This window comes from Crocodylus porosus, unplaced genomic scaffold, assembly GCF_001723895.1.
Source record: "Crocodylus porosus isolate Cpor-Errol unplaced genomic scaffold, CroPor_comp1, whole genome shotgun sequence".
NCBI lineage: Eukaryota > Metazoa > Chordata > Crocodylia > Crocodylidae > Crocodylus > Crocodylus porosus.
The window spans coordinates 28,276,002-28,301,885 of NW_017728948.1; the positions used below are offsets into that span (position 1 = coordinate 28,276,002).

The 25,884-nt window shown below is 39.8% G+C and overlaps 1 protein-coding gene across 6 annotated transcripts in view; it reads right to left on the reverse strand.

Moving 5' to 3' along the window:
* Nucleotides 1–25,884, reverse strand: part of TAPT1 (transmembrane anterior posterior transformation 1) — an 87,750-nt gene that overhangs the window by 9,851 nt on the left and 52,015 nt on the right. For all 6 annotated transcript variants that reach the window (XM_019553145.1, XM_019553144.1, XM_019553150.1 and 3 more), the window contains 8 exons: nucleotides 23,991–24,153; nucleotides 17,277–17,412; nucleotides 15,377–15,474; nucleotides 15,053–15,122; nucleotides 8,406–8,486; nucleotides 6,822–6,931; nucleotides 3,344–3,403; nucleotides 1,928–1,996 (listed from right to left, as the gene is read on the reverse strand). In XM_019553145.1, the coding sequence (XP_019408690.1) occupies nucleotides 1,928–1,996; nucleotides 3,344–3,403; nucleotides 6,822–6,931; nucleotides 8,406–8,486; nucleotides 15,053–15,122; nucleotides 15,377–15,474; nucleotides 17,277–17,412; nucleotides 23,991–24,153 (787 nt within the window). The remainder of the gene's footprint in view (nucleotides 1–1,927; nucleotides 1,997–3,343; nucleotides 3,404–6,821; nucleotides 6,932–8,405; nucleotides 8,487–15,052; nucleotides 15,123–15,376; nucleotides 15,475–17,276; nucleotides 17,413–23,990; nucleotides 24,154–25,884) is intronic.

The following is a 25,884-nucleotide window of genomic DNA, read 5'->3' on the forward strand; positions in this document are numbered from 1 at the left end:
GGAGTTAAACCCCCTCTCTGGCCAACACCAGACTGCAACTGGAGTATGCCTGGCTGTGGGAAGGCAAACCCTCCCAGGATTTTTCCCTCCCACTCTCTGCTTGAGCAGCATGGCCAGGACCTGGCTTTGGGCCAGTACACTGAGGTGGAGAGGGGTTTAAACTCCCTCCCTAGTCCATATGGGACACCCAGCTGGGGTCTGCTGGGGGGAAGGGAAGGGAGGGGGAAGAGAAGCCCCTTCCAGGCTCTCCCACTGCTCAAGGGGGGTTTCAACCCCCTCCCTAGCCTGCACAAGAGATGCTGCCAGGAAGCGGGACAGCAGTCCCTCTCCCAGGCTCCCCTGACTCAAGGAAAGCCTGGGAGGGGCTGCTTCCCCCTCCTGGCAGACCCCAGCTGGGGACCCGCACAGGCCAGGCAGAGGGCTGGAAACCCCACCTCGCCCTCTGCCTCAGCTGCCAGCCTCAAGCTGGGGCCTGGCCACATCCCCCATTCTCTGTTCCAGTGGGGTGCGGGGGAGGCTACCCCCCTCCCTCCCTCAGCTTGCTAGCCATGGCCAGGGCCTGGCCATAGCCCTCACTCGTGGGGGGAGGAGGGGTTGGCTCCCCTGACAGGAAAGACTCTGGCTGGATTCTGGTGAGGGCTAGGGAGTTGGTTCCAACCTCCCATCCTGCCTCAGCCTGTGGGGCCAGGCCAGGTCCCTGGTCTAGCAGGGGAAAAGCCTGGGAGGGGTTGCCTCCTCCTCTCCTGCCAGGCAGACCCTGGCTAGGCTCAGTGCGGGCCAGGGTGGAGGTTTAAACCCCTCCCCTCTAGTCATGGGGCCTTTTCAGGCCCCCCCCCCCACCTGGCCAGGCCCACCTCTGCTCAAGGTGGGGAAACCTCAGAGGGCTGCTCTCCCAGCTTCCCTCCTTTCCCTTTGGCAGTGGCCAACAGGCTGGGAGGCATGCTTTAGTGCCCCTCCCCCAACTTCTGGCTTGGGCCACTGCAGGTGTGTGGTTGCATTTCTAGAATCAAAAGTGAATGTCTGTTCACTTGCTTCTCAGTTCAATCTACGCACCTTAGACTAACCTGGAAAGACTGAATAGATTCAGCCTCAGGCTTTTTGACCGTCTGTATTTAGCCATCATAATTAAGTCTCGTCTACGCATGGAAATTCACCATGATAGATATGACAGAAACAACTATACTGCAAGTTATTGCAGAATAGTTCTGAAAAGCAGTTACAGAATCAATCATAAAGGAGGATCCAGTGGAAGCAATTTGGGAATGGCTTTATTTTGCAATAGTTACGTTGGTCAATTTTCGCATACGGACAAGTCCGAAGTTACTGAACGCACCACTGCATTGAAGACAAAGGAACCTGTAGATTTTTTTAAAAAGCTTTCCTACCAAGATTTTTAAAAAGACTTCATTACTAATAACCATCTGGTAGCTAGCTGCTTTTACTGTTCTGACTGAACAAACAAGATGCTTGCCAAAAGCAATAAAAAAGTTTAATCAACATGGTGGTGGCCTATTCCACTAAAATGGTCCAAGCACTAATGGATCTATACATTAGTGCTATGGAATTTACCCCTTTGTATTGGGATGGTAATCATTAACATTTGCATTATCTCATTTTTTTTTAATCAGGTAGTTAAATTCAGACTTGTAACTAAACCTTACAAATTACAAAGAGGTGCTTGCTCATTTAACACACGTTATCACAATAAGCTACTTCATCTCACAAACACAGGCATATTAAAAATAATTAGTTCTTCTGTACAAGAGTCCTAGTCAAATCTTTTATTAACCTAGTGTCCACCTTCTTCCCAAGTATTCTTACGTGTGGAAAAAAGCCCCAAAGAAGCAAATTAAAGATATTTTCGATGGAGTGGAAAAAATTCTGGAACTGAGGAACCTTATGAAGCAGGGCTGTAAAAGATACTTACTAAAACAGCCAATGGGAGAGGAATAAACCCCATTCTCCTGGAAACAGAATCACTATAATCTGTGTATGCCTGGGACAGAGGGAGGTAAGGGGAAAAAAAAAAAAAAATAAAGCCTTAGTTCTTCTCCCTGGTATATGAATCATCAATCAACAAAACAGAACAAGTTTACCTTACTTTACATATACTAGGAAGGTATTAATCACTTAACAAATATTATAATAATAAATTACACAGCTAGCTTGATTTAGTAAACAAGTGTTGTCAGAGAAATCTGCAGGGTCCCAAAAATACAGATCCCCATTTGTGCATGAATACTATTAGCATTAATATGACTAGCAAAATTAGCCAGAGAGTTCTAAATCAAGACCAACTAGGTCTTTGTATTTGAACAGGCCAAGGCACTTCATCTGTGCTCTACTGTCAGTCCATTTAGGGAGAGACTTCTGTTATCAACTTAGTCTTGATTCCCCAAATATCACATACAAAAATTCAGAAAAGATTAAAGATGTGATTATCCAAAGCACCAGAGAGGCAATTTAAAGTAATTGTAAATGCTTCTGTAATTAGGGTCTAGACAACCCTTTTCATTATTAACTATTTAAAGCCTATATATTCCTGCTTGCAATCCCTCATAAAATAGGCCTATTATTATGAATAAGAATTCTCATATACTGTTGACACATCTTTCTTGCTGAAGAAGGGTAATAGCAGATAATCTCCTTTTTTCTCAAACTGCCATCACTCAAAGAAATAAAAGTTTCAAGATAATCCAATGCATTCCTAAGAGTACAAATATTGAGATTCCATTAGTAATTCCAGTAACTTAACTCTCTGCTCTATGAGAAGGTTTGCTTATGATCTTTTGTTCACAACCTCAGGTAAAGGAAGATTCCAAGTTCTTGGAATACACTGCTTTTACACATGTATATCGTAGGAGTAACAAGCAAGGCATACGACTGCAAGTAATTAATGAAATGACAGTATAAATTACCAACAATCACTGTACAAGTACTTGATCTAGCATGGGTAAAACTGAAAGGAAAGAAAGCTAGCTCAAAATTATTTTAAGAGAATCCGGAAAAATCTAGTTTAGCCAGCTTACTACCAACATACCACAGACAAGACTGTAATTAGGGAAACTGTTATAATGCTTTCTGTTATAACAACTTTCTCCATGTATGTAACACAATTTACTTTTAAAGAACAAAGGCAACTGACTGCAAATTACCTGAAGGACTAAATGACCTGAAGAAAAGAATTAAAATTATGTGACCAGATTATAGGACACTATAATCTTTCTTTTCATCTCATGACACACTATTTTGCACATACAGTTTCAACACCGTAGGAATAAAACCAATTTTAGAACATCTGCTGGCTTTAACACAAGAAAATAGTCTTCACTTTCTCACTTACATTTTTCTGCCGACTGCTAACAAGGTCAAAAGCAAGACTTGCCCTGTACTCACTGTAGACCTGGAAAAAATCCAGCACATTGAATATGCGATTAATGTGTTTTGAAAACGTATAGAAAGCAACATAATTTTAACAATACAGTGTTTCTGTAAAAAAGGAGTTTTAGAAGGCTTGTGCACCAGTTGATGGATTCAGCCCTATTGTGTAGCATACACTGCTGTATAACCAGGAATAGATATTGTACAAATTGGGACAACTACGGTAACCGGTTTTCTAAAGATATACAAGAATGCATTGATACAAATTAGGGGTGCAGTGATAAAGATCTTCTTTGGACAAAAATGATGACTGATTATTAACCAGCCATGATACCAATCTCACAGCCAACATGCAGCCTGGCAGCTTGGAGATCAGCGTTGGACTGGTAAATTGGGGGGGGATGGAACAGATTGAGGCCCCCACAGTGAGGAAGAGAGTGGAGCTGGGGAAGGGGTAGTTGGTGGTCAGCCAGGGTGAGGCAGGGCACAGGACAAGAGCCATGAATGGCTCACCCGGAGCATGTGGGGAAGGGTACGATGGGAAGGGGGAATGGCTCCCCAATGCTGCATGCACCCGTGGGGAAGGCATGAGGGGCATATTTCCCTCAGATTTCATAGTGCTTAGGGTCAGAAGGGACCTAAACAGATCATCAGGGCCAACCCCAAAGCCTGGGCAGGAATGAGTGCCAGGGTCATAACACCCCAGCCAATATCTGTCCAGCCTTCTCTTGAAGGCCCCCAATTTGTGCATGGGGCAAGGACAAGCTGCCCACTGTGGGCTCAGGGGCTGTGCTAGCCTCTTCCAGGGTGGGGGGCAGCAGCACTGGCAGGGAGGCTAGAGAATTCTGGGGTGGCTACAGCCCACCCCGTAGCACCCCCCTCTCCCCACAACGCCAATGCCTCCTGCCCCGAGTACAGCCCCAGCCCAGCCTCTACACTAGGAAGAGGCAGACACAGCCCCTGGCCCCAAGCCCACAGCGGGCAGCTCGTCTCTGCCCTGCACACAAATCTGGGGCGTACATGCCCCCATCTCCCCCAGGGGTGCACACAGCAGTGGGGCGCCACCCCCCTCTCTCCTCTTCACACTCCCTGAATGACCTGTCTGTGCCTCCATCCCTGCCCTGGCTGGACAGTGCCTTTCCCTAACTCAGTCCCTCTCGCATCATGGGGGCCTCCATCTTCTCTGCCCCGTGCCCTCCCTCTCCACAGACTTACTGGCTGCTCTCCAAGCTGTCTGGCTAGATTCCGGGCTGTGTGCATGCTGTGGCTGCGTGCATGCTCATGGCATTTATTAGTGACATTATTGGCTATACCAGCTAAAAAAAGCCAAATGCCAATAATGTCATTTTTCCTTTTATCAGTGCCGATCCGATATAGACTGATATATCAGTGCACCTCTAATACAAATGATATCTTGTCTTGTATGTTTTTCCAGAATTGCATGTTTGAGATTGTTGGTGACAAGGTATTTGGCAGAATTTATCAGATCTGTTGGAATCTGACAGGAGTTGCAACATGAATGCTTCTATTATGGCCACTACGACAGTTATATACAAATTTATATGACGGTGTTGAAATGCAAACCTATATAATTCAGTGTTTGTATTTCAGTTTCACCAACTGGGGACTAACATCCAGTTTAAGCAAACTGGCCTCCTAAACTTCACTAGGATTCTGATCACTGTAAAACTGTAAGTGCGACATCTGTAAGATGCAACATCTGCAATTTTATCTTCCTCACTTCTCTCCTCCATTATCCTGACACAATTCCAAATAGGCAGATTAATTCCACTTAACAACTCTTCAAAGTCAATCTGATATTGTATTCTTCATGTATATTTTTTAAAGTTGTTATAATGTTTTATCCTGCTTAATGATCATGTCTTTTTATGCAAGTAAAATCAGTGCTCCACAAGTAACTTTTGAGTTTTGGGGTCTTCCATGAATGACATTACATGTCATGCACAACAAAATGTCTTGCATTCAAAAGCTTGTCTACCTTTATTCCAACTATACAGTCAATCCAATAAAAGATATCACCCTAAGAAATCTTTGCCTTCAGAAAATCCAGCATTAGCACAATGAAGATTAAAAGTATATCATCTTTATGGTACATAACATTTATTCGAACCACAAACCTGGATCAAGATTGCCAGAACAAAAGTATGAACCTGCTGTATGTGGAAGGCAAATTATTTTTAAAATTTATTTAGTAACTGGAATTAGAAGTTATATCAAATCATAACACTCAAAACGAACAAATAATCAAACCTCTGGTTTTATATTAAGCAAACAAAGAAAATTGTAACAGGAAAATGGAGAAAAAGTTTAAGAAAGCTACTTAAAATGTATTTGTTATGAATGGGGAATGGTATCTATTTTGAGGATAATGAGATTGAAAACTGCAGCTCTGACTTTAACTTGCACCCCAGGTGGTCAGCCCCTCCAAAAAGTCAGGCTCAATAGAAGGCTACATAATAATAAAGGAATTCCTTAAACAAAAATCTCACAGGGAACTGTCCACCTCCCCCAACTGATTTGGCACACTGAAGCATGTTGTATTTCTGGCTATCTTCATTTCACTATTCCTCTTTTCTATACTCTTTTACACAAAACTAGGGCATGCATAAAATGCCTCTGGCATAAGGGAGCTTATTAAGTGTATCTATTAAAGTTGTTTCTAGACCACACAATCTAGTTACTTTATGGAGATACTGAAAATGATAGCACTTTCAAAGTTTTGACCTCATTTCCTGAAAAGGGGATTTTAGTAGCTACAAAGAAATGCTAATCCATCTCTTCTCAAATTTATAAAGTGCATTTGAATACACAATATTTTTAAAAGACAAATAAAGAAAACATCTGTGTCACGTTAATATACAATAAACAATTCCTTCCAGTGCCTTAAAGGACTACATACTTTATATGCCCCAGGAAATTACAGGAATGGGAAACTAACAGCCAACCTACTTAATATTCAGTGCTGCAGGGACGGGAGGAATAACTAAAATATTCTGACTCCAGATTCCATCTTTAAAACTGTACTCAATGCAAAGATCCAATAGATTTGAAAAGAAATAGATTTTTCTGAAACTTTCATTGCATCTCATACCTACTTTGTTTAGGAAGAGGACTTTTTCAATAAATGATCTACTACTGTGAACTGTGACTGTTACACAAGAGTGTCACCTCTAATTTATGGATCTAGAACTATTAATTTAGAAGCAGAAGTATTTCTGGCACATTGAATTCATTCTCAGAAGTCTATTAACAGGAAAATAATTACAAATTTACAAAATGACACTCATTATTTTTAAACAACAAAAGGATTACAACACTTCCTGCATTAAAATCAATCTTATTTAACATTCTGTAACACTTTTTAGGAGAGTAAACTACTACAACTTAAAAATTATTCAGCAATTCAAACATATACCTACATCTGCTGTGATGTCATTAAATTTTGTTATAAAGGCATGTTTCACAATATCTACTGCAATTTCTGATCCAATCACCATGCAAACATCTGGCAACAATACCCAAAGGTGATCTGAAGGGCAGAAAAATACTGAAGTCAGTTATACTGTCGAAGTAGATATCATATAGACAAAAACAACCATATAGTAATTCTGCTCAGTGAAGCAGCTTTAACAAAGTATAGGTCAATCAGCTATCATGTACTAAAAATACTTCTTCCCACTGAAAACAAGGCCATGGAATCTAGCCTGATATCACTACATGCATTGCCAACCCGCTACATTAAAAGAAAAGCTAGTGTAAATTCAGTAAGAAATTGCCGAAGTAAGAAGTAAAAATGATACTACAGTCAGAAGAGACGTATTTGCACTCTTACAGTGGGTTACAATGAATGATTTTGGGGTTCACTGCATTTGTTGGATCTGGAGCTGAGGCCTGCAGGACAAGGAGTTGTTCTAGGGCAAGCCCTGATTTGTTCCTCAAGACAAACAGTGGGACAGTAAGGAAAAACTTGGTACTCTGCAGACATGTTTGTGACACCCCCCTTGCCAGTTATAGAAATATCTATTTCCTAGCATGACCTCAACGTGATTTATCTAGTGCTATCTTTACAATTATTTGCCAACAGATCTGCCTATAGGAGTACAACAGAACCTGGGTCATTCATACTGGGGCTGTCTGTAATCTTAGGTAACAGTACTATTATGTCAAAAAGTGCTGCTTCCCAGTTCAGCTGGAGCTCACCCGTTTCCACATAGGTGCTAAGATAAATCCACAGCCATAAGCTGGAACACTTCAGCAGTCTCACAGAGCTGTTTGCTCCAACTCTATACACCCACAGTTAGTTTGTAACCCCTATTTTAGCAGAGGACAAGGAACCTAAAGCCATTATGGAATGTAAGCCGTAGCCTGTCAGTACACAGTATATACTGATATATCCTACTGTATAACTGGATTTGATTTAAGCCTGCCTGCTACTTTGTGAGGGAAGAGCCTGAGTGAACCTCATTAAGGCTCTTTATCTTCTTAGTCATAGCATCTACTCAGCCTCTGCTCAGATGTTTGCACCTCGTCACCCTTATTCAGAGAGGCTTGCTTCTAAAGCTAGGAATAGACATTGCATTTGTCTCTGGACAAGTTGTACCTGTGTGTGTCCAGGATCGGCAGGTACACACATCTCCTGTCTAATCAGGGTTTAGTGAGGAGGAACTGAATGCATTGCTGGTTTTCTGTTTGCTTCAATGATGCGATCCTGGGATAACTCCTCAGATGCATTTTGTGATGTCCCAGGATAAACCGTTAGCATCTCTTATCTTGTGAAATGTTTAGGATTTATCCCAAGACAAATGTGATGTCTGTTTGTAGACTAACAGAAGCCTTCAAAATGCAGGACCCAGTCAGTCGGGTAGCCTCAGGGCTACAAACAGCCAGCACTGACATTAGCTGATTTTTTGACTGTCAAATCATCCTGCTACATACGGCTTAGACTATACAAACAGTTATACCATTTTTAAAATCTCTCACATTTTTTCCACTGTCTTAATTACCTGGATTCCATGAGAACTGTTCCATGTTTCTTAGACACACTATTAGTAATAATACATAGTTGGTGAATCTTTCCTTTATATCTGGGGGGAAGGAAAAAAATTAAAGGTAAATTCCAAAGAAATGGCTTATTTATTTATATTACAGTAGATCATTATAGACAAAGACAAAATCCTTCGCTTATTCAATCAGAGTCAAAGAAAACAGTATTAAAAGAAAACTGGAAGAAACTATCAGTTCTTCTGTCAGAAAGGTAAAAGAGGCATCTCCAGAGCAGTCAACCTTGATATAGAACCCTATAATTTGCCCTACCAAACAAGACCATTTGTCCTTTAGCTTGGTGTCCTCCCAAGAGCAACAGACAATAGCACTGACTTAAGAAGCAGCAAATTCCCCCAAATTTAACCTCCAATGAAAAAGTACAGGCGATTTGGAGAGCTAATTTTATTTCTTTCATAAGAAAGCATATTTATTTTTGCTGCATGCAATGCTGACCAATCTTGTAAGCTGTAAATCAACTCCAAAATTTCAGGGAATGGTCTGAGACTTCAATAAGCAGAACCCTTCTAAATTTGGTGAGAAACAGGAATTTGAAAGGTGAAATAGGAGAAGGGAAGAAAGAGGACAGAGCTTCTGTCATCTATTTAGTAAAACTGACATCTTCAACAGTATCCACAATGATTTCTTAATTAATGACACTGCTGACAGCAGCCATTAATATTTTCTACCACAAGACCTCTCATTTTAGCTCTTCCCATCCTCAGTGAAAGAGCTATCATAGGTTACTTTCATTTACTGTGGGAGCATGCACATGCATTCAGACAGCTACTTGGACAGCTGACACATGGACCTTTCCTTGCTTTACCTTTGTTAACTTATTATACACTTGCCCTAACTTTCCACCCTTGCTTACATATACCACTGATCTGAAACCTGGTCACACAGAATACCAGTGACTCCACTATGATATTTTTAACTAGTTGCTTTGAATGGTTGAAGTACCACTGCTGAATCTACTTTTGAATCTATATTGTTCTGTGCAAACTCACAAACCCATGCAACTATACTGCTGTGGGGACATCAATTCTTTTTTCCTTCAACACCTAAACTTTTACGTATTGGCACCCACAGGAAGTATCATATATTCCAAAATTTGGTGCATCATGATATCATTTGGCTCAGTGATTCTCAACCAGGGTACTGGAGCAGCCTGGGCTGCCAAGATATCTTTTGAAGAGTGCCACAATGTGTGAGGAGATAAACAGGTAAGTGCAGGCTTAGGCTTGTCCCTGCATGGACATTCCCCTGTCCCCACTGCAAGGAGGTAAGCAATGTAATCAGTAAGTTTGTTTTCAATTCATAGGTTATGGAGGGGTGCCTTGAATTTAAAAAAAATTGAGAACCACTTATCTAGCTAATCATCACCAATGCTGAGATAATGAATTTAAAGCATGCTGGCTCCAAGGACTGCACTTGTTATATATTTCAAAGCACTGGGTATTTTTCCTATTCTCAATGTAGTAGAGAAAGAAAGCAAGAAATACAACCATTTGTTGTTTCTAAAAACTGTAAGTGGCTGTATTGACCGTATTGCCTCTAAAGCCAAAGTGCAACAGTGCTAAACAATGTTCCCAAGTTGGTCAGAAAAATGAAGCATAAGCCTTAGAAGGTCAACCACCTTTAAAAAGAACAGAATCAAAGTGCTCAAAGTACAACTTCTATATTTACTACTTTGTAACATATTCCTTGAACCAGAGAATAGTGTGCAAATGGGACTGAAATTTCCAGCCATGCAGAGATCCCCCTAGTTTGACTTATGAGAATTTCCAGCATTAGGCCTAAGCACAGGTGCAAACCCCAGGACTGGTACTTCTTTCAGATAAGTATCTTTAGCAAAATAATCTCTCAGGACGTTCTGTGTAATGCATCAAGCAAGCCAACAGAAAATCATCAGAATAGAGAACGAGAAAAACAAACCAAACCAAACACATGCTTGTTGAAGTAAAGGCAAAAAGGTGACGTTTGCAGCATTAGAAAGAAGTAACAAATATTAGAATAGGGGTCCTTTGGATTTAGCTAAGCTAGTTATTAACAACCCCACTGAGGGCTGTCACATTAGAATGACCAGGAAAAAAAAACAGCTTAGAAAGGATCAAGAACAGAATGAGGAATGAAATGAAATATCAGACAACAAGCAGCCATTTCAAGTCTTTTTATAAGAATGAAAGTAGTATGGTGTCTGGAATGAACAACAGGATTAGAAGAATGCCGTGAAAAAGGGGAGCAGAAAAAGGTGGGAAATTACTTTTTCAGAAATGGAAAATACAGAATCCACACTAAAAGGGCTCTTCACATATTATAACGAGACAGAGAGACAGAGAAAAGGATGGAGCAGTGAAAGTAAAAATCAACAAAAAAAGTGAAAGAATGATAAAGAAAAATGAAAACAGTAGTTAAAAAGTGGTAAAGAACAGACTGAGGTGTTTTTGAAATAACAGCTTTTTTCTAATAAATACTGGACACATCTGAAAGGAGAGATTTAACACGGAAGAATTTGGAATTCAGTGAGCTAAAAGAAAGAAGCTACAGATTCATATAAGCTTCACGTTACATAGATGTAAAGCTTTTCATGAAGAAACCAGTTTAACAGAGCAGAGCTCAAAAAGAAGATAAAGCAGATTTAAAAGTATATGAGAAACTACCATTCTGAGTTTCACTAGTGGTGAACCATCTTCTCTTTACAGACAGTTTTCTTCTCATTTACTAACTCCTGAACTGTATAAATGCAGTGATCATTTACCCATTTCTATAACAGAACATATTCTTTAGATTTACTACTTTTTCTTTTACAGCAAAAGCTGTGTTAACCGGCACTCTATTAGCTAGAAAATTCTACTAACTGGCATCCGAGGGATGTGGCAAAAACGAAACTGGAAGTACCACTTCTGGTTTACTCTCCATGAACCAAACTTTTCTTTGCCACTTCTTCGGCCCACGGCTCAGGGCAAAGCAGCCTCTGCAGGCCCCCCATGCAGGCCCCCCCTCAGTGGTCCCCTGGCACACTGAAGCTGGGGAGTGCACCAGATGGTGCACATTTGAGTAACTGGCATATCTGATTAACCAGCATCCCCCATTCCCAGGTGATTTACTGTAATTAATTTTTACTTAATTCTTAACCTTTTTTTATACAATTGTAACTACAGCCAAAGTAACTACAGTCCAGATTCATTGGGGAATGGTCCTTGAGAAACTCTTATTCCTCAGAGAGAAGTACAATAGTTGCTCTAGAGGCACAGAACAACAGTCACACTATGACTCTCCATATACTTTTATGGAAATGGGAACAAGTTTGATGCCAGAAACATGATTCTCTGGTTGTAGATGACAACTCAGGACTGCAGTAGATCCCATGGCATCAGAAAATGTAATTACAGATCCATTAACTCCAACTGCAAGGCCCTGACTAGCTGCAATACGTTGAGCTGCAATGTTTTACTGCTAGCAGATCTTTGTATGTCTGGAGGGGTGAGCAGGATTTGGTGCAAGTTAAATTTTCTGAAGCATCCAATTCTTTTTTTATGCAAGACATGGTATATCCATCTTAAAGGACCTATCCTTTCAGATTACTGTTTCAAAACAAATGTCCTAATATAGTATTTGAAATACAAGACATACCATATACACTCAAATCCAAGACAGTTTTCCTCCACCATTCAACACTGGGGGGGAGTGGAAGCCTCAGCTTGGATTCAAGTACCAGGGCAGAACAGGCAGCTGCTGGCCAAAGCTGCCACCTATCTTGGGCTAGGGCCAGAGCTGCTGTTGCCACCTGGAGTCAGTGGCCACTGAATCAGCTGCAACTATGGTGGGTCTCAGACCAGCTAAAGGTGCAGGTTGGGGGATCAGTAGGGGTAGGTAAGCAGCAGGGGCGTAGACACTGGGGAGTCATAGGCATCAGGCCTCCTGGTCTCCGATCCCCCCACCCAGCTCCCCTTATTGCCTGCCCTCTGCTGCTGCTAGCTGACAATCAACTGATTGTCAAGCACCTTACCAGCGCAGGTGGAGCCCAGGATTATGATTTTAGGCTCTCTCTGCACTGGCAAGTATGGCGTGATTTGGATCTGAATCACAAACCCCAAAATTCTGCCTTTTGCCATGCATCTGTGGCACATCAAGGAGATGCGATTGTTGGAACAGTTCTAGCTGTTCTGTTTTGAAAACTGAAATTTCAGTGAATCATCTGAAGGCCAGGAGCACACTGCTAGCAGCATGATTGCCCTCAGAAAGATTAAGCTTGCTTCGTAGAACATCAAAACCATTGAAATGAAGAGACTACCTTAGAGTGAAGAATGATGGGCAATTAAGTAAATTGATTCCCTCAGCTGCCTGAATACTAATGCAATGGCTAATACACTGTGGAGCAGGAATCAAAGCACAGTAATTTATTCTGGGGAAAAAAAAAAAAAAAAAATCAGTTTCCTCACTTAATACATGTACTTGAATTCTCTGGGGTTGATTTCTGGAGGAAAGGTGTATGTTGTATGTGAGAAAACATGGTATCTTAAATTTCCCTCAAGATTTCATAAAAACTCTCCCTTATTTCTAGAACTAGTGTTGATCTTCTACCATTTTAGTACTACAGGACCCTGATTTTACAGTATGCCAATGCATTTTTGTATGCTACATGCAAAGGAAGTATGAAACCAGTAGAAAGGGGTTACTACTGTATATATAAACAATCATGCCATATTTGCAAGTCACATTGCTTATCTTCATGTTATCTTTAATGCTGGAATAGTATTATTATACCTCAAATCTAAAAAAACCCATGAAAAAATCCCAATTAAATATTGCTATATTCTATGCCTAAAAAGATAAAATATTGTGATTTGTGAGTATTCTATAAATTGTTCTAGCAAGAGTTAGTTACTAAACAAACTAACTTGCTTTGTGCATTCTTGCATGTGCTCATATTTTCATAACCATCTGGTATAATGCATGGTCTCACTTTGCCCCACAGCAAGGATGGAAAGTTTACATTAGAGACTACAACTAAGAATACCAAAGAATAAAGGTAGAAAATATAAATTTGCCCTCTTTTATCATGGTACTGTTGGTCATTAATCACAAAAGAAATGAGAAGTGACTGATAATCATAGCCTCCAGTCATTTTAAGAACTAAATTAACCCATGAACTAGAATTAGCCTTATGATTTTATATGGTACAAAAAAGTAACTGAATGAATATTGCAAATATTTACAGTGAATGTTCCCTCAAATTTAAGAGTCTGCTTTAGCCTCTCAAACCCTTTCTGTGAACTTTCAGATAATCAAATTTTACCTGTACCAATGTGATTACATTAATTATCATTATATCCCACATTCTACTGTTTAAATTTAACATTTAAGGTAAAACATCAGAAATTATCCCAGTTTCAACTAATTAAAAGTTGCATTTAGTATATTGATAGTATTAATTTTCTGGCTCTTGTAGACTTCTATAAAAAGATAAGATTAATATAGCATACTGTAAAAGGATACGTATTTTTAAAAAAACTTGTGCTCAAATATGCACCATGAAAACACTGATCCCTTCAGTTATATGCAGCAGCATCACACCAAATTTGTAGAAGAGTAAAGTGAAGTAGATAGAAACAATAGCTTTGTCCAACAAATGCAAGCCAGATGTTCAAGCACTAAAAAAGTTTGCTTTAGAATTTGGCTTTAGAAACTATCAAAACTATTTCTTTATATACAATACATTTCTATAGGTAATTATTGGCCTAATTTAGATGGAACTGCCTGTTCTTTAAGTAGAGTCCCAGTGAGAAAATGAAAGCTTATTTAATATTTATACACTCCCGTGAAAATTAAGTAATTTTTGCCTATGATGTCATATACCCCATAATATTTCAGCCCGTTTTTTTTTTTTTGCGCCAAAGGTCTGATAAGAAACCAGGCATAAAGAACCTTCGCTGTTGTCTCAACACAGTTCTATAGCTCAAGGCATCAAAACATTAAATAACAAGGTACTGGAGCCATTATCTTCTAATATTTAGTATAAACAAAATATTCCAGCCAGAGGCTATTTAAAGCATCTTTTCCTAGAGGAGCAATTAATCTAGCTGATAATTTTTCCAAATTTCTATACTAATATTCCACAAAATGGCCATGAGAACCAAAAGCACAAACTTTGTATCTTAAAGCCTCTTGAAGTTTTAAGTTCGTCTAATTTGTAAATAATTTCTCTGTAACATGTTCTAAAAAACGGCAATAACCAACTTTTCTCCAAGACTATTTATTGGACTACATTGTTTTATTTTTGTGAGCAAACATGCTATTTTAACATTCATATATGCCCTCAAAGTTCACTAACATAACAATGACCCTACGACTTCTGCCAACGTCATTGTTAAACAGTGTGGAAGGATATTCTGAATAGTCACTCAAGCAAATACAATATTTCTGACCCAAAGCCCTATTTTAGCCCTGTTAAACAATGCAGTTGCAGAAATACAGAATTTGGGGCAGAGTGCTCACACTTCAATATAAAGCTTATACATTTACAACTATAAACATAATGGAACAATTTTCTAAAAACAGTAAATTTTAAATTACTACTTTGTCCAAACCATGCAAATATACATACCACTATTTGACATTTGAAAAAGATTGTTCTTCTCAAATTTCTTGAAAACACTTCCTTTTATTTCAACAAACTGTAATTTTAAATACCGACAGTTAGTTTCTTTACATGTATGGAATTGATATTTAATATATACTTTAATTAAAAACGCCAATCAAGTCTTTATACATTCTGTGTCTTGGGTTATTTAGGATACATAAGTGAAGTTAGTCTACTCTATAAACATCAATTTCCATGGAACAATAACACTAAACTGTCATCTATTATAGTCACTCAACATTTGAATATTTGTCTGAAGTACATATTCAATTTACTCCATTTACTTACATTATTAGACATCATGATAGTAAGCAGTGACTTGTTGTGGGAGTTGAAAGCTACATTAAGGGTAGTTGCTTGCACCATTATAAGAATGGCATGCAAGACTGAAGACAACAATGTTAAGGTAAATGACATTTGAAAAGTGCACTTTTGTAATTAAGAAATACCAGTATTACCCCAAATGTCAAAAATATTCTGCTTCACTTGTCCTGGACTACATCAAGGTTTCCTGTTAAAGGAAGAATTATTTGAGAGAAGAGAGAGATTATTGTCATTCAATGTTACGGGTACCTAGTAATTCTAGGACCATTACTTTAGCTTCTAGTTTTTGCATCCTTTCCCAATCAATATTGAACTATTAGGGGCAGTATTCTTGCTAGAGAGAGAAAAAGTTACTTATCAAATGGAGGGTCTTTGGAATATGCTGTCCCTGTGTACAGTCTGTTACAGGACATGCATAAGCTCCATCTGCTGAAGATCAAAGGTTCTGCTAACTGCTGTGTGTGTGTGTATGGTCTACACAGGTACCCCTGAACACCCTTACACACACCACACCAAGGGACATTGAGAGAAGTGCAAGACCCATCACTACTTCAGTTCATTCTTTGCCACACGCATCAATGTAAATGACACAGGAATGCAAGCAGAGGAAGAAGCAGGACACAGGGAAATATGCAGGCACAATATCGCAAATAATTCTTTGTGTACTCGCCCCTGGGTATTTTCCATTGTGGGAACCTTTTAACCTGCATATCAAGTAATAGGTGGGTGGATGCTCAGAGCCTTGCTGTAGAACTGACCACAGTACTGCCCAAATACATGACTCAACAAAAGCAGATGCCTGTATTGTACACTGAAAGCAGGAATAGAGCCCCACTTCGCTATCCTAACAATGGGGATATTTTTAAAAGGGAAACTGCCTTGGACCTTAGTTTAATTATGAAGAAACATTCATATTTTTAGGAGTCAAGAGTATCAGAAAGACCATAAGAATTCAAAACTGCTCATGAACCAATTCAGAAGCTGTAAGAGGAAAAGACATGCAAATAATCTAGGAAAATTACCTGAAGGGGATCTGTTCTGTACAAGTAAAAAAATGAAATAAATTTTAAAGACTCTTAACAGCCAAGTAATGAAGTACTGCCTTTTCCCAGCTGGCATGAGGTTTCAGAAAAATGAGCAACTAAATAACTTAAAGGTGAAATTCCAAAACTATACTAAACTAGTCTCCCAGGCATTGATGTTAATATCACATTTCTTCAGATTGGCCTTCAAGGTGTCCTTGAATCTCTTCTTTTGTCCACCCCTAGAGCTGTGTTTATTGGCGAGCTGGAATATAGGACCTGTTTCAGGAACTGGCTGACAGGCATCCTTATGACGTCCTGTCCAACAGAACTGGTACTGTATATAACACAGCTTCTGGTGGTGTCTGCTTGGGCCAGAATGCTGGCATTTGTTCTTCTGTCCTTCCAATTGATATGGAGGATTTTCTAAAGACACTGGAATGCTACCATCAGCCAGGCTTTCAGGTGTTTCCAGTATGTTGTCCAGGCTCCACACCCATACAACAGGGTCAGGATGACAACAGCCTGGTAGATGAGAAGTCTGGTTTGGGTCCTAAGGTCATGATCAGAGACACGATATGTGAGATGTGTAAAGGCAGCACAGGTAGATTTTATTTATGAATATTACAACCCTGAATTTATATTCTGACAGGTTAAAAGCTTTTCAGTCAGCCATTAAAATATGAAGCACTGGAAATGTTTTTTTTGTTTGTTTGTTTTTTTATAGTGTTAATACATAATTTTAGGAAAGCTGACATCTTGAAATATAAACTATATAGTAGTTGTGCTTTAAAGTAATCAACGTGAATATGTTGCGAATATTTTGTAACTTGAAAGGATACAGACATACAGCACTGCCATGAAGAAGTGAGGAATCACACCTATATGAGCTCTTTTTCTCTCCTTAGGTTCTGTAGCCGTCCAGTAAAGAGCATCCAAAATATCTTGTCCAAAGGAGGAAAACAGACGATCAGCCACCTAAAGACAGAGAACTTTTAATATTTCTAAATAATATTGTTCTGGCAAAGTTATTTGCATACATTGCCATAATTAATGTCCAACTCACAAAACAGTCTTTAAAATTTATTTTTCATAGCTCATCTCCTCTCCTCATTTTGACTCTATGATTCTATTTCCATTAAAAAAGTTTCCCAAGTCTATTGTAGTTGTGGGTAACATATAACTAACAGTGTTCTTTCCTCTCAAGTCAACTACCACTATCTCAGCAGGACCTGGATGTGAAATCCTGGACCCTGGATAGCATGCTCAGCTATGACAGCCTATGTAAAAGTACATCAGATTGAGTTTCAAACTTTAGTCTTTCATGAAGCAAAGTATATCGGCATGCGTCACCTTTTATACCCCAAATGATTTAAAAAGGTCATGATAAATAGCAAACTGTAAGAAAGAAGGAAGTATCTAATAGGGTGCTGCAAGGATTAGTGTTTGGTTTGGTTGTTTAACACCATTGCTAAAGATCTGGAAAAAGGAACACAAATTAAAATTAAATTCACCAAAAAACATCTAATTGACAGAAACAAAAAACCCCAAACCTACAAAACAAACAAACAAAAAACCCAGAAAGGAAAATGACACACTGACCTAGGCAGATTAGAAACATAGCACAGAAAATGAGAACCGATTTCAAAAACTACAAATATCTGAGGAATTGTAATCCAAAATACACATGCAATGAGGCAGAAATCAAGAAACTGATAATGCTGAAAGGAACATAAAATAGTAGTGGTTAGCAAATTCTGACTGTCTGTAAATTCAATACAGCAGCAAAAGAGTCAGTGGGACTATATGCCCTATGTACTCAAATCCAAGATAAGGTTTCCCCTTACCCCCAAAGTCAGCATGGGGGGTGGGGTGGAACCTCATCTTGGAGTTGAGTACCAGCCAGGGGAAAGCAGTTGCTCAGCTCCAGCTTTGGCCCTGGGCTCAGGGCTGAAACCAGAGCTGAGCTGTTGCCTATCCTGGGCTGGAATGGCTCATCTGACAGGGAAGAGGGCATGCAGTGCGGTGGGGGGAACAAGAGGGAGACCACAGAGTGGTGGTGCGGAAAGGAACCTGCAACCTTCCCTCCTCCACCTCCTCCCCCCCTGTGCCTGTGCCTGCTTCCTCCCCCCACCCTCTGCTCCCTCTTACCTTCCGTTCCAGGTCGGATCCCTCCAGGCCAGACTTGACCTAGGCTAGGAGCTGACAAAGCTTCTCTCTGGCGGAGCTGAGCTGGGCCTGGGTTGGATCCACTGCTGCAGCTAACTGCGCCAGAGGATCAGAGCTACAGCACATGGTAAAGGGAGTTTGGCAAGCAGCAGGGGGCAGTGAGCAGGCACAGGGATAGAAGGGCAAGCAGCACGGTGGGGATCAAGGATAAGAGATCTGGCCCCTTGCTACCCCCACTGCTGCTTTCCCTGCCACAGCAGTGGAGGAAGGAAGAGAGAAGGGCACTTCCACTAATTATATACATGGAAAATTAAAACAAATGATTAGGAAAGTGTTGTCTTAAATTCAAAGTTTTCTTGTATTCTGGTAAATATGGTATGTAATTCTCAGGATTGCATAATTAAATATCTTGCCCAGCAAGAGGAAGATCAGAGGAAGAGCAACGGAACCCTGAATTCTTGATGAATTTTCCTCTTACTTATGAATCTGACCAAAGTAAAGAGATGCATATGATAAAACTATTAGCATCACTTATTAACCTGTAGTAATTAACTTTCCCTTTAATGCTTATTTTGTAAATTAAGTTAGACGCAAAAGCACTATGCAATGGATATCAGAGTAGAATAGAAGATACAAGCAAATACCGCACCATTTCACATTAACTAAAAAGCTTTCTGCTTCACAACAGTTATTCTGTCATCAGTGCTAAATTTTACCTGCTGCTAGTTAAAGGGTCTAAATTTTCAAGTTATTGAAGAGCAATTTCAAACAGAAATGATGAAATTAAGCAAAACTCACTCAAGCCAACATCCACTCAATTATAAAAGCTTTAAAAGGTACATAATTGACAAAAACAACAGAAACAGGAAAGTTAAATACTGAATGCCCAAGTATGCTGCCTAAGAATAGCATTTAGCACACCATCAGCCGCTTTTATAGCATTATAGGAAATTTTACCATTTCCCTATTATAACTTCTAAACTTTATATTAAGAAGAGTAGTACTTGAAAAGCATATTTACAATGGCATTGTTTTCGGCTATTCACTTGTCAAACAGAAGATAGTCACCACCCATTGGCTCCTGCTCAGTGATACCCTACCATGCCTGGTGACGCACACCCTTTATATAATGCTTAGAGAGTCAGGTAAGTTTGGTTTTCTCCACAATATTGCGAGGATTTTAAAAAGCTTTTCTTTTTGTGGTTATTTTAAAATAAGTGCTGAGATTGGAACGATTAAAAACACCACGCAATATTGTTGGTTGTTTTCTCAAGTCGACTTACCTGACCCCTATATGCCGGCTCCAGGCTCCAGCAGAGTTCCGTGGTGAGTGAGGTGTCACCAGCATAACGCACGCTGGGTGTTCCTAAGGAGCAGGAGCCGGTGGGTCTGAATCTAAAAAAAGAAGAGTGCCATTTTAAGCCAATGGTGCTGAATGCGCCCCTCAGCATAGTTACTTGGGGCATTCAGCACACAAATGGAAAGTTTTTGCATTTTTAGCATATCCATTTTTCTCTGACTCAGAGATAGCCGAAAACATCAAGACATTGTAAACATCTTTGTCAGTTTAATCATTTTTCCATATTAAACACTCCAACTTCTGAGTTTGAAATTAAACAATTAGGATGCATTTGTGAGGCTAGTTATTCCTTTCTTTTAAACTGAAAAATACTGAATTGACTACAGTCTGGAAGACATCTTTACCCAGACTACAGTGGTACAAGTGTTTAGATGTCCTGAAAGCAACTATTTTATAGGACTGAAGCATTGTGTTTTCTGCCGACATTATGGATGTGACGATGTGCAAAAGGTGCTGCAAGAAGTACTCTGCTCTGCTACTAGACACTAAAGCTTTTATGACAGATCAAGCAAATCAAACGGATTTTAGCTCGATCCTGCTGCACTGATATCAAATAGATTTTTGACAGTGGTTATGAGTAGTATGAGACCTGCATTTTTTGTCCAAAAAGCTGAACAGAGAATTCCAGGCAGCAGACACCTTCATTGCTCTGCAATATTCAGTTAGAAAATGGTCATTGGTTCTGCTTGGTCCTGGATGAAGGCAAATCTCAAATGCTTCCCCCAGTGATTCACATGCCTTTTAGTCCACCAAGATAAAATTTTGTAGATTCTTTAAGACTGCTAGAAAAATTCCTTACTGCATTTGCTCTGCACTTGGAAATGGTTACAGACAGAAGGGCTATTCTGAGTAGCATTAAGCTGTATGGCTTTAAGCATTACTCATTATGTGATAATCATCCTTATCATCATAGTTTAAAAATGGCATAGGAACGAATTACCCCTAAACCAGGGGTCAGACTCATCAGGCCCTGGGGCTTCATGAATGGCACAAGGGCAGTCCAGGATGTTGGCCCCAGCGAGTGCTTTGTGGTGTAGGGCCATCTGGCACAGCATGTGGGTCAAAGGGGCAGAGCAGGGACTGGATTATGGGGCTCCACATACCAGATCTGGCCCATGGGATATAGGTTGGAAACCCTTGTCCTAGATCTTTAAAATGCACAAGATCTTGCCATTCTAATTCAGCAAGCTGATTTCTCAGTTCACTGGAAAATGTATTAAAAAAAATAAATCGGACGCAAAAAACTAAGCCTTTACCATTACATATCTGGAAGTGGCTCAAATGCAACACATTTCAGGAAGTGCATTAACTTAGTATGGTCATAAGGTATGATCCTTATATTCCATGTTTTCAAACAACATGAGAGAATAACTAGTGTTTAGAATCAAAAATCTCCATATTATAGACAGACCATAGCCTACCCAAAAGAGCCTAACCTATGGCAAATATTCACAGCTCTCCTCCTTAACACACAAACAGAAGCACTGTAGTACCCTGGCTTCATAAAAGATTAAAGGAGTTGGGATAAAATTAGAGAGGAGACAGAATGACAGAAAAGGGAGTTCCAGCTCTCCAGTTCAGGTGTATGTTTTGGTTCCTAGGTTGCAGTGCGAAGAGCAGGTTGTTTATCCCAGGCAACTAGTTCCCACAAGGCCAAGCAAGATTTTTTCCCCCCTCCTGTTACTACAGATGTCAGTTTTTTCCTTCCCTTCCCTGCACCCCACTCAAAAATATTGAGCGCTGGTTGCAGCCAAGGCTGAGGATTTTGACTGGGGTGTGTCAATGCTTCTGCTGGAATCCAGATATTGCTGACTGGGGCAGGCAGCAGTATTGGGGGGAAGGCTTAACTCCTCTCAGAGTCAAACCAATCCCCATATCAGGATTTTGGAAGGAATTTTAACCCCCGCCCCATCAAATTGACATTGACTGGGGGGTTTTGTCTTCCTGTGTAGTTGGGCACATGGTTCTCTTTCTGGACCTCTTGAGGGTTGTTGGTTGTAGCTGTGTTGGTCAAAGGACAGAGGCAGACAAGGCTCTTTGGGGAAATGTGATACAGTATCATATCATAGCTAGGGTCAGAAGGGACCTAAACAGATCATCAAGTCTGACCCCTGCCTTGGGCAGGAACGGACTCTGCAGTCATATGACCCCAGTCAGGTGTCTATCCAGCCTCCTCTTAAAGACCCCAAAGACAGGAGTGAGCACCACTTCCCTTGGAAGTTGATTCCAGGTCCTAGCCACCCTAACCGTAAAGTAATTCCTCCTGACGTCTAGCCTGAACCTGCTCTCTATCAACTTGTGGCCATTATTCCTAGTTACCCCGTGTGATGCCCAGGGAAACAGGACATCTCCTATTCTCTGCTGATCCCCCCTGGTGAATTTGAAGATGGCCACCAGATAACCCCCCTCAGCCTTCTCTTGTGGAGGCTGAATAGATTTAGGCCCTCTAGTCTCTCTTCATATGGCCTGCCCTACTGCCCCCTGATCATGTGAGTTGACCTCCTCTGGATCCTCTCAATGCTAGCCACATCTCTCTTGAAGTGCAGCACCCAAAGCTGGATGCAGTACTCCAACTGCAGGCTAACCAATGATGCATAGAGGGGGAGGATCATCTCCCTGGACCCACTTGTGATGCATCTGTGAATGCATGACAAGGTGCGGATAGCCTTACTGACAGCTTCCTCGCATTGGTGGCTCGTTCATCCTGGAGTCAACAATGACACCAAGATCCCTTTCCACCTCTGTGCCAACGAGAAGGGTGCTCTCCAGCCTATAGGTATGCTGCTGGTTTCTTCTCCCTACATGCAGTACCCTGCACTTGTCTGCATTGATTTCCATCCTATTCTCATCTGCTCCTCTCTTTATTAGACCATATCTTTTATTAGACCAAGTAACTAGTTGGAAAAGATTGTTCTTTGCAAGCTTTTGGGTACAAACACCTTTCTCCAGGCACAGGGAGAGTTTATTGTTCTTGAAAAAGTGTGTTTGTACTCAAAATCTTGCAAAGAACAATTTTTCCAGCTATTTTGTTGATCTAATAAAAGATGGACTTCGAGTACATTTTTAACAACTACTTCCTGTTCTTGCAATGGCAAAACATTGACAGTGCCCTCACTCCTTTTCTTTATCTGTGACAAGTTCAGGTGTTTTTATATTTTGGGGACTGTATCTCATAGTTGTGCAAGAGGGCTGTTCCTGAATTTTTTAAGAACACATTAGACAGCACTTGTCTAGGATAGTTTAAATAGGGACGAGAGGGTAGACTAGAGCAGTGGTCTCCAAAGTGGGGTGTGCACACCCCAAGGGATGTGCAAGATGATCCATTGGGGTACGGGAAGAAAATATTAGAACTTCTATTTATGCACTGGTGCCCTCACTCGATCTGTATGTCAGACAGTCACACCTCGCGTACTGTACGTGACATATCCTGAGGGAAGAAGTGGGAGTTCCACAACGCGGAGGGGTTGACAGTGGCGCCCTCAATCATATATTGGGGGCGCATGCTCAAATTTTTTTTTACTGATAGGGGTGCACAATCAAAAAAGTTTGGAGACCACTGGACTAGAGGATGATCTGAGATCCCTTTCAGTCTACTTTTCTGTTTTTTTCCTATGAATTTCTTGACTCTTCCCAAAGACCCTTTATTGCTATTTAAGCAAAATGTCTCTTTGCAGCTCTTATCTGGATTTCCCCCTCTCCCAACTATCACATTCTGACTGGCAGTTAAGATTTCAGGAAAGGAGTTATTTTAAATGATCTCTCTCAATTTAACTTAATTAACTGAACTTTCTACAGAAAACAGACTGTACATTAAGGTATTTGTGCTATTTTAATGGAAGCAGCAATTAAAAGAGATACATATGAAAATATCTTGAACAACTTATTAAACTTCTAGGTGTATATTAATTTTTTTTACACCGATTTCATTAAAGAAATGTACCAGACTCAAAATACAAAAAGCAGACTAATACTAGAAAACCCAGAGGAAACATGGTTTGACATTTAATTTTGATAAAAATGCCCTTACCTCTAGCATGTTGTAGATGATGTATAGCTTTATGACAGACTGTCCTCTTATCAGATGGTACATCATAGAGTAGTCAACATAGTGCATCATGAAGTAGCAGATGACCAATATAACTCCTTTGAAAATGTCACATACCTGAGCAGGTTGCAGCAAACGCCTATCACTGAAATATAAAGTATAAAATCAATTCTATCATACGTTATGCAGCCACAAAATACAAAAGCCATTAAGTTGATAAGCACTGACACAGACAGTTGGCTAAGAATAAGTATTGTTTAAAAATCTGGTTTACTTAAAAGCCAAAAAGTGTACCAGGAATAATTATACAAAATTATAGATCATAGGCTTGCAAGAGCTCTTTTCTCTCAGAGCTGTCAAGGCACCAGACATTAAGGTAAGAATCTAGCCACATTTGCTTTTACTTAGCCTTTTATTCTAGACTACTCCACATGTTAATTTGATCTCTTCCATTACAGAAGTAGCCATTCTTGTTTGACTATATGAAAAGGAAATGAAACAGCTTTCAGACTGCACTATGAAGCAGATGCTGGGAGAATGGAGCAAATCTTACTCCTATTATACCTACCTAATTCCATCCCTTCTTTTGGTATTAGGATTCTATAGCAGTCTCAAATGCACACAAAACCCAAGAGCCCTGAGGCTGCTGCTGCTCCTGGATATACGTAGGCTCATACATACAGAGCACAGCAACTTTCTTGCCATCTTCTAGCTTACAAGTATCAACCATTTAGTCTAACTGTACAAACTAAAGCTATACAATATACATCAATTTCCCTGAAGCTCAAGCCACAGAAACTTTGTGTTTAGCATGATGAAGTTAAGAAACTGGAATGTAGTAAGTACTTTAGTCGGTACTTACAGTAACTATTTAACACCAATTGGGTACTAAAGATTTAAGGATTTTTACAAACTGAGCTATAAGTTATGCATTAGAGTGCCAAATACATTTAGGAATATATTTAGGAATATATAGTGCCAAATATATTTAGAAATAATTGCTGCCCTAAAATTAAATAAGCCTATTTTTAATAAGTCAGGAAAACTTGAGGGATTTGCATTCCATTTCTCAAGTTAAAAAAAAAAAAGCTAAAATTGATTTGAAGGATAAAATAAATTTTCTTGAGGTTGATTTTTCTGCACTGATTTAAAAATGGTTCTGGAACAGAGCTGGAGCTAACAGACTTAATACTGGAATGAAGAGTCAGGTTTTGTCTACATTAAAGAAGTTTAAAATAACATGCCCTTTTCCAAATGAATTAAACTGAAATCAGAAAAGGCACTCTTGATTCCAGTCCAGTAAGGACCTTTTTCAGGCATAATAATTCTGGAAGAACTATTCTGGTAGATTTCCAAGCATATACCAGCCTTTGCATACTGACTTTAGAGTTTAACTGGAAGTAATGAAAATACCAGGAAGAGAGAAACCAATTAGTAAAATGCATATTCGTGCATAGATAAGTCATTCTGTGCCAAAATAACAGAGAAACTATGATTGATACATTAAAAAAACCCAGCTAGAATGAACTGGTACCTTATTATACTCAATTACACAGTGCAAACAAACACTCCCCCTTTGAATTTGCATGTTTGACTTTGAATAAATTAAGGGAAAGAGTTGCAGCTGCTTTTGTTAACAAAACTAAGCAAATTTGGTATATTCCTACAAAGGTTAAGGAATGATGAACCAGTTAAACTATGAGGCTCCTCTCTGTTCTCATGTCATGTCTACACCAGACTTAAAATTGGATAATATTATAGCTCATTTGGATTTGTTAAAGACTGTTATATGTCTCAGAATATTCACAAGTTAAACTGAAAAAAAAAAGTGTATAGTGAGACAAACTCAGAAACGGTCTTTTTTTTAAATAAGGCA